A 12,840-nucleotide genomic window follows, 5' to 3' on the forward strand; every position below is an offset into this window, starting at 1 on the left:
CCTAAGCAATTCTTCCATTTGGCTGTTCCCAAACTGTGTCTTTTATAACAAAACAGTAATTGTAAGTAAAGTGTGGTTGTTATTTTTTTTAGTTCTGTGAGCTATTCTATCAAATTATCAAACCTGAGGAGGGGGTTGTGGGAATCCCTGATGTAGCCAGTTAGTCAGAAATACTGGTGGCCCAGGCATCTGAATTACGGGCAGTCTTGTGGGAACAAGCCTTTAACTTTGGGACCCGATTCCAACTACAGATAGATTGTACTAGAATTGAATGGAATTTCAGGATGTCTAGCTGGTGTCAGAGAATTGGAGAAGTGGTTGGAGTTAGAAAACATACTGCATTTCATTTTTTCTCAGTCTGAAAAGAGTTCAGTTTGGGTTTCTTCCTTGTTGAGTAATCCACCTACAAGTAGACAATGCCACCTCTGAAGACAGGATAGGGATCTGAGCCCAGCCTAGCAGGAGGGATGTGAATGGCAGCCAGAATGACCAAACAGGGGGCTAGTGTTTGGACTATTATGTGTCACACTGACCCTGACCAGGCAAGTGGACACACCAGGGTGAGATTTTTCTGACTGCCAGATGCCTCATTCCTACCTGAGATGCTCAGAGACAGAGACCATGAGCCTTGAAAAGTACTATATTGTTTTGTGATGTCACCTCTGGAATGTTCTGAGTGTTTTGGTGACCAACTTCTGCATAGAACCTATACCTGGCACCTAACATTGGTATGGCTTTTTACTTGAGATAAAAATAATAATCTTAGAAAGATAGTAGGTGTAGGTATCTCTGCTCCAAAGGCTTTTGGAAGGCTTTGACACCAACCACAATACATATCTTAACTTTTGTTCAGATGTTGATAAAGCCCCTTATCAGATATAATCTTCACGTTCTTTCAAACTCAGTTTTTCATAATGTACATAATTTACAAGAGGAGGTAAGGGAGTAGAAAGTCCTGTGTTTTACAGATGAGTGATTGAGGCCCAGATGATGGGCTGGGAAGCAGATATCTTATTTTCTCTTTTCCACAGCACTCAAGGCCACATTTTACAAGAAAAAGAGATACCAGATCTGAAAACCTAGAAATTCCAATCAATGTGGTTCTACCTCAGGTATGGATAATCACAGAAGGATATAAAGTATCAGTGTTAGCCAGTATATCCCTCCTCTTTCAAAACTCTAGCAAGATGTTATAGAATGACATCTATAGATGTCAAGACCTTGATTTTAGTTGTGTGCCAGCTGCCAACCAGCTGTGTGTGTTGGGGAGGCCACTTAGTCACTGTGGGTCTTGGTGTCCCTCATCTCTTGAATGAAGAGGGTGGGTTAGGTGATCTGGTAAGACCTTCCAGCCCTAACACATGACACTCTGAAATAAGCCAATCTTCTGAAAATTAGGTCTTTTGGTACTCGTGCCACCACTCTGGGTTTTTGGAGGAGAATTAGAACTGGGGCTTGCAATCAAATGCATATAACTCAATCCATGAGAAGAAAACCTAGTACATACACTGGGATACAGGGTCATTTGGAAATGTCAAGAGAATTAAGGCCTGCTGTTCACCCAAGACAGAGTGTAAGGGGGTGGACACAAGGGATTCAGAACAGAGACCAATGAAAGGATGAAGTCTTGACAGGCTGGAGATTCTCAGCTCTCCTTCTGCTAAGCAGCCGTTTCCCTGGTGGGGTTCTCCTGAATGGATTGTGTCTACTGCTGCTATGTCACAAAGGGGGCAACCTTACTTCTCCAGAGTCACCTAAGGCCCTATTGGAAGACCATGGCAGTGCAACCAGAGGGGCTGAAATGTAGGGTGGAGGAGTCCAATGCAGAGGTAACTATCTGAAACCTCTGTCCGGGGGTGTGGAGGGACAGTATTGATTACCAGTGTTACATGTTTTGAAAAGAACAAGATTAGAAAAAAAACCTTCAGCATTCTTTCCACAGGTGGAGGTACTGTAACAGCCTCCAAATATCAACAGTACAACGATTGAAATTTCTTTTGAGAGCCAAATTTTTTAAACTTAAACTTCTTCTAACACCCCTTCTTCAAAATAGACTTACCCAGGCCGTGGTATTTTGTGGAAGAGCCACACTCAAGGGGCCAAAGAGCCGCATGTGGCTCGCGAGCCGCAGTTTGCCGACCACGGGTCTAGGCAAGTATGTTCAGCAGGAGGACAAATATAGGACAAAAAAAATTCTGACTATTTGTTTTCACATTATTCTATATCTTTGTAGTGAACAGCTACTTCTCTGTTTCAGCTCATGAAGCTTAGAACATAAGCTAACTTCCTCCTGACCAATAGACAGGATAGCTTGCCCACAGGGTTCCTACAACTGTAGGAACCTTGTTTTAGAGTTGATTCTTTCCACATAAAATACTCATGCAGGTCTGTTGGCCACTACTCTCCTGATGGTGGGTGTTGCTCCTTTGGTTTGTTCGCAGCCCATATAAATCAATGTTTGTTTTGCTAAGGGACGGGCAGAGGGTGCCAACTTGAAGATGGGGTTGGGCATGGGGGCCAGAATAGGGTTTGAAATAGTGATCATGTGATGGTGAGTTAGGAAAGTCTTCAACCTAGCATAACTTTCCCTGTCAGCCTCCCAGAAACAACCCAGCATGTGGAGGAGAGAAAGAGAACAGAATTGGAGAGTGGTTTAAAAAGACTCGAGCTTGTTCTGGGGCCATCCACTTCCTGTGCTGCAGGACCGATGCTGAGGCTGGGGTCCAGGAGTGCATGGAGGGCATTGGATGGGAGGATACCTGCTGCCTGGGCACATGTGCCCCTTATGGGCAGATATGGCATCATGGGTACACCTGCCATGGGGACATACATCATGTACCAGGTTTCAGACACCTGCCAGGATGTTCTAGGCTGGTGCACTGGGCGAGGGGTATGGTCATATATAAGTTTAGATTATCTGAACTGTGCCACCACCAGGGCTGTGAAAGGGACCAATGAATTCGCTGGACCTCCCCCAATGAGATGGTGCATGGCTTGGGGAAAGGGACTGATGTGGTTAACAAGGAGAGGGAGAACTGTCTACCAAGCACTGATTTGATCATGTGTTGAGCCCTGAGCCATGCAAGTATGAGGCAGAGATTATACAAGTACAGGAACTGGGAATCCAAGGAACCCTACTAATAACAGCAGAGCTGGAGTTAGGGGCTTAAACTCAGGATAATGCCCACTCACTCTGCTACACCACAAGCTGGGCATATGCCACCTGGCTGGGCCAGGCCATGCCTTAGCCTTCTGCTCTTCTCTCGCTTTTATAGATCGTGCTTCCTTTCCCTGCATCTTACCTGTTTGCACCTGACCTTCCTGCATGTATCTGCCATATGCTGTTTTATTCTAGAACTGAGTCCATTCATTTTAGAAGGGAATTGCCTCAGCAGTTCTGTGTCTCCAGAAAGTGCCTTTGGCCTCCCAGCTCCCAATCATGCTGGGCATTGGGGCTCCTCAATTACATTGCAAATGCCTATGACTCACTAATTGATATCACCCTTAGGTCTTTCCAGGTCTTACTGATTTCCAGTTTTTCTTCCTTATATTAAATACTAGAGGCCTGGTGCACAAAATTCGTGCATGGGAGGGGGTGTCCCTCAGCCCAGCCTGCACCCTTTCCAATCTGGGACCCCTAGAGGGATGTCGGACTGCCTGTTTAGGCCCGATCCTACCAGTCGGACATCCCTCTCACAATCCAGGACTGCTGGCTCCCAACTGCTCAACTGCCTGCCTTCCTGATTGCCCCTAACTGCTTCTGCCTGCCAGCCTGATCACTCCCTAACCACTCCCCTGCCAGCCTGATTGATGCCTAACTGCTCCCCTGCCAGCCTGATTGCCCCTAACTGCCCTCCCCTGCAGGCCTGGCACCCTTACCTGCCCTCCCCTGCAGGCCTGGTCACCCCTAATTCCCCTTCCCTGCAGGCCTGGTCCCCCCCAATTGCCTTTCCCTGTAGGCCTGGTCGCCCCCAACTTCCCTCCTCTGCCGGCCTGGTCACCCCTAACTGCCCTCCCCTACAGGCTTGATTGCCCCCAACTACCCTCCCTTGCAGGCCTGGTCCCTCCCAACTGCCCTCCCCTGCTGGCCTGATCGCCCACAACTGCCTTCCCCTGCTGGCCATCTTGTGTGTTGGAGTGACAGTCAATTTGCATATTACTCTTTTATTAGATAGGATTTGTGTTTTCTGATCTATTTCCCTTTAGCACATTAAGTTGCAAGCCATCAGTGTTATTTCCTGCCCAAGCTAGCTGACCTCCTGGTTCCTTTGGTACATATGTTTATAACGATTCAGTTCTCACAGGCATTCCTGTTTCCCCAACTGAGCACTATCTGTGCGTTTCATGAAGATGTTTACTACTAGATGATTAATGAAGTATCTATACTCTGAAAGCACCCTCCAGTGCCCCCTCATTCCTCCACTTGCCTTTTCTCAATCCCATTTGTTTGGTCTTGTTCTTCAGAAGTTATGGAGTCTGCTGACAATACCAATATCTCTGCCAATTTGAACCAACTGTTAGAAGGAAGATTTCATGAGATTCTGTGTTAAGCAATTAGCTGAAACTACCATACACGATGACATATTTATCCTCTTTGCTGTTAATGTTATAATTTTTAAAATCAATTACATTCACCTGTGAATCACCCTCTTACCTATTTGTATTAAAATCAACATTGATTTTAACATGGTGTAGGGAGCTGATAATAAGCCTCAGCCTTGTCTGTCACCTTGTCTGAAAATTAGTACGTATCTGGCTCTTCCTTCTAGCATCCTGGGCCTCTCAGCTTCCTATGCCTGTAAGTACCTCAGATGGCTGAGTGTTCTTTGATTGTAACCCTCAGTACTGTTGGCAAAGTAGGTGTTTAAAAAATTTGGTCAATAGTCTTGGAATCTACTAGGCTTTGGACATTTCTTTTGGTGTGTGGTAGTCACACTTTTCCAGGAGTGGAGAGAACGTCAGTGTTAGGTAAGCCTGGCCAGTCCTGTCCCTAAACCCATTAGATGGGAAGCCACCAACCCCAGGAACTCCACCCCAGAAGGTCCCACACAGAGAGTCCTGTTCCTTAGAAACGCCATAGCATCAGTAAGAGACATTGGTCTTATTACCTACCCCCGTACCCTTTGCCTCTTCTCCCCCACCATTGACCACTCTTCTCCATGCTCTTGACAGTTGCCAGGAAGCTGGTGATCTGACAAATGCACCCAGTTGTTGGTGATTTCAAACATTTTTCTTCCAGGATCACTTATATTTAAGAAGGAAATGACAGGGAGAAGGCCAGGCCTGATGCTAAGAAAGAACTCCCATCCATAGGTGAGATTCAGGCATCTGTGAGGGATTTGTGCCCAGGGCTCTTCCTGAACCCCCAGCATAAACACATCTTAGGTTACAACTATGAGCACATTCTTCTGAAGGCAGAGTCTCTTGATCACCTTCCTAATAAGGCCTGATGGGAAGGTATCATGAACCTTGTAGCCAATTGTATTTCTCTCTTCCATCCATCCTCATATCCCATTCTCCCAGGAAGAATCCAACCTTTTTCTCTCCCTCCTACTGGATATGTCTTATTATGAGAGCACTTCCCACAGATCAGGGAGGAGACAATCTTCCTGGGCCATGCTGCTCTGGGGACTTGGACCTGCTGCCATAGGCTCGGCCTCCAGGCTAAGCAGAACTTTCAGGGATGTTCCAGGGGCTTTTTGTTGGCTCACATCTTTTGTCAGGGCTCAAGGACATCAAGGACAGAATAATTTAGCTTATAAAACCAACCCAGTGAGACCACTGGTCAAGGTGACCTCCTGAGAAGGAGCTGGCTTCAAACACAGGCTAAGGAGGCCTGGGATTTTGTACCTCATGTATTTGCTTAGCACAAATGCTCATGTTTTGGAAAGTCCTTTTGTAAAGAAATATATTCAGCATTTGCTACAGGCCAGGAATTTTGTTTAAACATTACAAGTAGACCTGGCCATCTGGTCTTTATGACAGCTTGCCTACCACTTTCTTGGCCTCTCAGAACAACTTAGGGAAATAGGCAGACCAGCTACATTTAGGTTCATTTTAGAGGTGACATTCAGAGTAGCTAAGTGACTTTCTGAAGAGCATTCAAAGATATGGGACATTTGAGCCCAAAGTTACTGAGAATTTGCGGCCTCTGCATTCATTAGATTATAGGTTCAAGATGGTGATATGGACAACCAGCATGCCCGAGGCATTTATATGCAGGGGACAGCTGAAGACTACATAGATGAATCTACAGTTTTGTGAGATTCACATAAGGAGACTTCCACTGTTACACCACTTATATTATGCAGCAACAGCTCTGCAGTTTAAAAATATGAATTGAAATGAGGACATAGCTTTATCAAATACACTATTATATTAAGACAAACAAAATCACCACTTTTGTAAGCCAAAAATGGCACAATGTTAACAGTTTCACATATTTCAACCTAATATCTCCTCCTTAGCTTTCATTGAATTTTGGTTTGATTAGCAAGGACTCATTACACCTCCACTGTATATGAGATGTGCTGTTCTAATTTCCAGGACTAAGGATGTAAAAAAAGAAAATAAGGGACAGATCACTGTCTTAGAGAGTTGTAATTTATTCACCTAGGGAGAAGACAGGACAGAACATAAGAGAACCACTGCAAAGTAATTATATCAACAGATGCAAAATAAAGCATCTGGCCTTTGTGAGGAGCTAGGATGAGCATGCCGTTTGGAGTCAGCCTGGTTTTAAACCATGGCTTTGCCCCCTTCTTGGCTATGTGATCTGAGGTAGAACCATGGTGGCTCTTTTTGGTAAGACATTACATATGAATGTGGAAATCAATTATCATATTGTCATACAATAGTCATTCAGTAAGTATTATTTTCTTGTTCTTGTTCTATAAATCTTTCTCTAAGGAAATGCTAAACAACTTATCTTCCTAACCAAAGTACATCCTTGCATGTCTGTAGCACACTATAAACAAAGAAAATATCACATTTTATTATTTTATTTTGAATTCTACAACAAACTGCGGTGGGGCAGCATTTATAGTAAGGTTGTGCACTTCAACAACAGCTGTAAATAGCATCCTCTGGAGTTTGTCATTGTACAGCCTGCACACACACGGGGTGGCTCTGAATCATGTTAGCATCCACATATTCTATACATGGAAATATAAGCATGGAAATGAAAGGATTTTAAAAGGTCATGCACTCACACAGTGCAGAGCCAGGACTCTCCAGGTGTCCAGCCCCAGATCCCCATCCTTACTGCCTGCATTAATGCTTGTGGAACTTGGATCTCTCTCATTTGCACCAAAAAGTAGTTGGTGCTAATAACTGACTTTTTAAATTGACTGGAAGTTCCCTGAGGGAAGGTCTGAGACTAGATGCTAAAGTAATGTTAGCTGATTCGTTAACATAAATGTGGAAGAATAATTGGTGCAGTAACATTCAGAGTGGGACTAGATTAGGGGGAGGAGTTTTCACAAGGCCAGGAAAGAGCTTTCATTTGAGGACTAAGTTCAGCTGGTCTGATTGCAATCAGGGAAAAATCATGGGAAAGAAATAATTTGTCTTGGCATAATGTTTTCCCAAAGTTCAATCAGGACTCTTGGCATATCTGAAATGCCTGTATATTTAGTATCTTCTCACTTTCAGAAATAGAAAAGGTGCTGCTTTACTTTAGCCTCATCTTGGGTAGATGAGGCTAACATTCTTGGGTAGATTAGGCTAAAGTGAAGATGTATTTAAAGACTAGACCATGAGTCAGTAGTGGATTTGATTTGTTTCTTGGTCCTGTCTGGAGAAAGAAGGAAAGATATTAGGACTCAGTTACAAGGGGAGAATTTTGTCTCCTGGTTAAGGAAGTAAAGGAACCTATTAGTCCATCAACATTTTCTGGATCAGGAGTGGTGGGCATAGAACACAGAAGGCAACAGGGTCTTGTTAGGAGGTGTTGACCATTTAAGGGAGGGGACAGGATGTCAACTAGGTTGGTAAAAGAATTCTGCTGGAGGCATTGTGGTACCCTTTCACAAACATGGATCTGTGGAACAAGAGAAAGTTAGACTAAGAGGGTATTTAGAGGTAATGCCACCAACCCTTCATTATACAGAAGTGGAAACCAAGGTCAGAAGGTGAGAGGATGTGACTAAGGCCGCCTGATGGCATGCATAAAGATAAGGACCCAGATACCAGATTATCCATAGCTTGGGATCCATCACTATAAGTTAAGTTTTTATTTAGTGCATTTCTGTTGAGGGGACAGTCGAAAATTCATTGTGTACCCAGTTCAGAAAGTGAATATAGAATAATGGCAGCTGAATAGGATGATTTAAAGGCCATCAGGGATTCTCTGAACAGGTATAAAGCATTATACATTTCTCTTTGGACATTCACGTAGATTAAGAAGACTACCTCTCTGACAGAAATCAAGCAATCCTAAAAAGGAAATAAGACAATTAGGAAAATTTGAATGCTGACTCAGTATTTGCTGATATTAAGAAATTATTGCTAAATTTTAAAAGGATGATAATGGTATAGTGGTTTTGTTTAAAAGACACACATTGATGTATTTATGGATAAAATGAGACAATGTTTACACTTTGCTTTAAAACAAACCAGTGACAAGGGAATGGTTGTAGAATTGGCTGATAGGATATATGAAACAATTTTGGCCTCAATTTAATAATTACTGAAGCTAGGTGATGGGTACATGAAACAATGTACACATTTAATTATTATTAGATTATTCTATCTTTTTATATATGTTTGAAATTTTCTATAATGAAAAGGTAAGGAAAAAGTGTCTTGACCCCCAACATACTGCAAATCCTTTGATAAATCCATGGTGATCCCCCATGTGTATTCCTCACACGTATAAGTTCAGGGACCCAGAATTGAGTTTGCGGATTAGCAAGTGAACTGATAGGGGTTATTTAACTTATCTGAGTTTCAGTTTCTCCATCTGTAAAATGGGAATACTAATAACACCTTTTAAATTCAGTGTTGTGAGGTAATTCGGTAGATAGAATGCTTAGCTCAGGGCCTAGCACAAAATTGAGGCTCAATATTTGTTTCTTTCTTCCCTTTCCTTTTCAGGATTGGGATACACACCATTGGCTAAAACAGCATTTTCCTTAAGATAGTCTAGAGTAAGACGCTGCTGAGATGGAGCCTTGCATTGTTTCTAGTTTGAGGATGGAGAGGACCTCTCCAGTTGTACTCCTTGTCAACCTTGGCTAATCTTCCCAGAAATATAGATCAAAGGTCCTTAAATTTACAAGGACATGGTGTTGACTAACCACCATGAGGTTCATTCTGATCATGGGTTCAGCCACAAGAGCCAATGTGCTTTCCCAGTTGAGAAATATAAAAACCATGGAGGCTGGATTTATTTAAAGCAAATAAGGATGTGATTACAGAATGTCCTCACACCCTCACTCTCTGGAAGATTAATGACATCCTTACAAAGTTAATGACATGTGCTTATTGTAAAGTTAATGGCATAGAACAGTGCCTTCTATTTGTCTAGCTTGTTGGGTCTTAAGGAATTCTAACCAACCTTATACACTGTGCAAATTATCGCTATACACACATACACACAGACACACACGTATAGTATATGTGTAGAGATATACAAATATACACTATATAAATATAGTATATAACCTGACTTATTTTCTGTCTTCTCTATCTGTAAAATAGTGAAAGTAACCTAAGAAATAAGGAATTTATATTTGGAGAGCATTGTAATGTACTTGGATGAAATGTTTTCAGTGTATTCAGAAGTAAATATCATGATTGTATTTTTATTTAAACGTATTGCTGCGGTTGCTGCATCTTCTCCAGGATGCATTCCACCTGTTCACCACTTTTTGAATACATCTCAGAATTCTTCCATTAGTGAAGCCTTCTTTTCCTGATAACACCTTACATTTCTATGCCACCTGGCAGTTTTAAAATCACTTTCCTTATCTCAATCCTCACAGTGTTGTGAACCAAGCAGGGCACGCATTATTTCCATTTTTCAGGCACATTTCACTGACTTTCAGTGTTGGAAGGTTCCTAATTTAAGATCATGGAGTTTGACAACCTTGTTGTTACTAGTGAAAAATCTGGGTCTCAGAGAGATGGGAGAGCTTTTCGTTTCACATGCGAATCAGCGACAGAACCGTGACTCTCATTATTGGTAAATTCCATGTTTGTAAATTTGCCTAATTTTTTTCACTAAATTTTTTTTGTAACCCCAAATCATGGCACTTCCACGGCCATCCACGGCCATGCACAGAGTGAGGAAGCATTTGCGGTACTGACGCAGACGTTCTCAGTTGAGGAGCTTTCTTGTTTTAGCTCTTCTACTGTGAAATAGTGTTTATTTCACAGCTTATTTAGTACCAGGTTTTTCACATTTCCGTGCTTTTTGTTGGTGATTTCGCTGTCGAAAATCACCCTCAAGCATAATGTTGAAGTGTTGTCTAGTCTTCCCAAGCACAAAGAAGGCAGGGATGTGCCTTACAGCGAAAACAGGCAAACTTTGTTCAGGCGTGAGTTACAGTGCTGTCGTCAGAGCTCAATGTTAATGAATCAACAATACATATTAAAAAAGGTGTCTTTCAACAGACACAAATAGGTGGTGTGCTGAATGGTGTTTGAAAATGTGACCAGAGGCTCTCAGGAACCTAACCTTGTATTTCTCCCAGTAGTCATGGTTCAGTATTCATAATTCAGTGTTCTCGGACATTTCACAGAACAGCACTGCGGGGAATAATGAGGATCAACCGCATTATCTTGTGAGGACCCCAAGAGGCCAGGTGCAAAAGTGCCTACTGTGTGGCCGAGCCAGGCCAGACTATCAGCTGGGGGTTATCGCGGGGCGTCAGCCAGCCTTGGGTGTGTCCGCCCTGTCACTAACTCTGGGCCTCCGTTCTCTCCCGCAGAGGGGCACGGCCGAGCCCTTCCTGAGGCTCCACAACTTGTACTCCAGCCCGCGCTGCCCCAGGCAGGCCACCCTGCCCAGGCCGGGCCGCCGGGTGGTCAGCCAGCACTCCTACCCGCTGAATCGCTTCTCCTCTGTGCCCCTGGACCCCATGGAGCGCCCCACCTCCCAGGCGGACCTCGAGCTGGACTACAACCCTCCCCGCGTGCAGCTCAGCGACGAGATGTTCGTGTTTCAGGACGGGCGGTGGGTGAACGAGAACTGCCGCCTGCAGTCGCCCTACTTCTCCCCCTCGTCCTCCTTCCACCACAAGCTGCACCACAAGCGGCTGGCCAAGGAGTACCTGCTGCAGGACGAGAACAAGTGCCTGCGGGAGGAGAACCGCGCCCTGCGCGAGGAGAACAAGACCCTCCGCAAGGAGAACAAGATCCTGCAGGTCTTCTGGGAGGAGCAGAAGCTCTCGCCCGGCCGCGAGGACAGCCGGGCCGCGTCGCCGCTGCTGCGCAAGGACAGCGCGGCCCAGGAGGCGGCGAAGAAGGACCCGGCGCTGCAGGGGCACCGCAGCAAGGAGAACAGCGCCCTGCGGCTCCTCCGCGAGGAGAACCGCGCCCTGCAGCAGCTGCTGGAGCAGAGGAAGGCCTACTGGGCCCCGACGGAGGAGAAGACCGGCCCCGCGGAGGAGAGCAACCCGGCCCCCTCGCCCCTTGAGGAGCCGCACGGCCCCGGGCTGCTGCCCGACACGGGCGCGGGCCTCTCCCCCTTCGAGGAGCCCAAGGGGCCCGCGAGCCCGCAGGACGACTCCAAGACGCTGCGCGCCCTGCGCGAGATGGTCAGCAACCTGGCGGGCTCCTCCCGGGAGGAGGAGAGCAAGGAGGCCGCGGGCCTGGCGGACGACAGCCAGCCCCTGGAGCTGCTGCGGGAGATGAACCAGGCGCTGCAGGCCCTGCGGGTTGAGAACCAGAGCCTGCAGGTCCTGCGCGAGGAGAACCGGCTCCTGCAGGAGGAGAACCGCGCCCTGCACGTGCTGCGCGAGGAGCACCGGCTGTTCCAGGAGGAGAACAAGGCGCTGTGGGAGAACAACAAACTGAAGCTGCAGCAGAAGCTGGTCATCGACACGGTGACCGAGGTCACCGCCCGCATGGAGATGCTCATCGAAGAGCTGTACGCCTTCATGCCGGGCAAGAACAAGGACCCCAAGAAGCCCCCCAGGGTCTGAGGCCGCCAAGGCGCACAGAGGCACTGAGCTGGGGGCACAGCATACTCCGCAGAAGAAAATCTCCTGCCTTTAGTTTCCTCGCCTGCCTTCACCCACTAGCTCGTGCCTGTTGAGCAGAATGATCGGCCTTCCTAAACTCAGAGCAGTAATAAAGGCGAGAGGAGGCTGGGTCCGGTTAACACGGTGCTGCTCTGTCTTTTTCTTTCGTGTTTATTTTTTTAAAGCAGTTTTAGGTTTACTGCAAAATTGAGAGGAAGTTACAAAGATTTCACATATACTTCCTGCCTCACGCATGTCTACTCTCTCGCATTAATAGACCCCACCAGAGGGTACACCTGTTAAAATTGCTGAGCTTCCATTGGCACATCATCATCACCCAAAGTCCATAGTTTACATTAGGGTTCACTCCTGGTGCTGTATATTCTATGGGTTTGGACAAATGTCTAATGATAGGTATTCACTTACGTATCACACAGAGTATTTTTACTGCTCTAAAATCCCGTGATAAATAAGTGAATACACGTGCTCCCCTGTTCATTCCTCCCTATTAACCTCTGATCTTTTTACTGTTCCCATGGTTGTATCAGAAGGTCATAGAGTTGGAGTTGTACAGTGTGGATGTAGCCTTTTCAGAATTTGCTTCTTTCACTTAGTAATGTTTCTTTAAGATTCCTCCATGTCTTTTCATGGC

At 45.4% G+C, this 12,840-nt stretch overlaps 1 protein-coding gene across 2 annotated transcripts; it reads left to right on the forward strand.

The window, feature by feature from the left end:
* Positions 1-653: 653 nt before the first annotated feature.
* On the forward strand, positions 654-12,149 carry CBY2 (chibby family member 2; the record flags this gene model as incomplete). 2 transcript variants are annotated; one of them, XM_080661060.1, is made up of 3 exons in its annotated part: positions 654-728; positions 1,032-1,112; positions 10,935-12,149. In XM_080661060.1, the coding sequence occupies 3 exons, from the start codon at positions 654-656 to the stop codon at positions 12,147-12,149; spliced, it is 1,371 nt and encodes a 456-aa protein (XP_080517186.1). The 2 variants fall into 2 exon arrangements, with proteins under 2 accessions (XP_080517186.1, XP_080517187.1); XM_080661061.1 differs by lacking the exon at positions 1,032-1,112.
* Positions 12,150-12,840: the final 691 nt, after the last annotated feature.

This window comes from Plecotus auritus, assembly GCF_963455305.1.
Source record: "Plecotus auritus genome assembly, chromosome: 3".
NCBI classification, from domain to species: Eukaryota; Metazoa; Chordata; class Mammalia; order Chiroptera; family Vespertilionidae; genus Plecotus; species Plecotus auritus.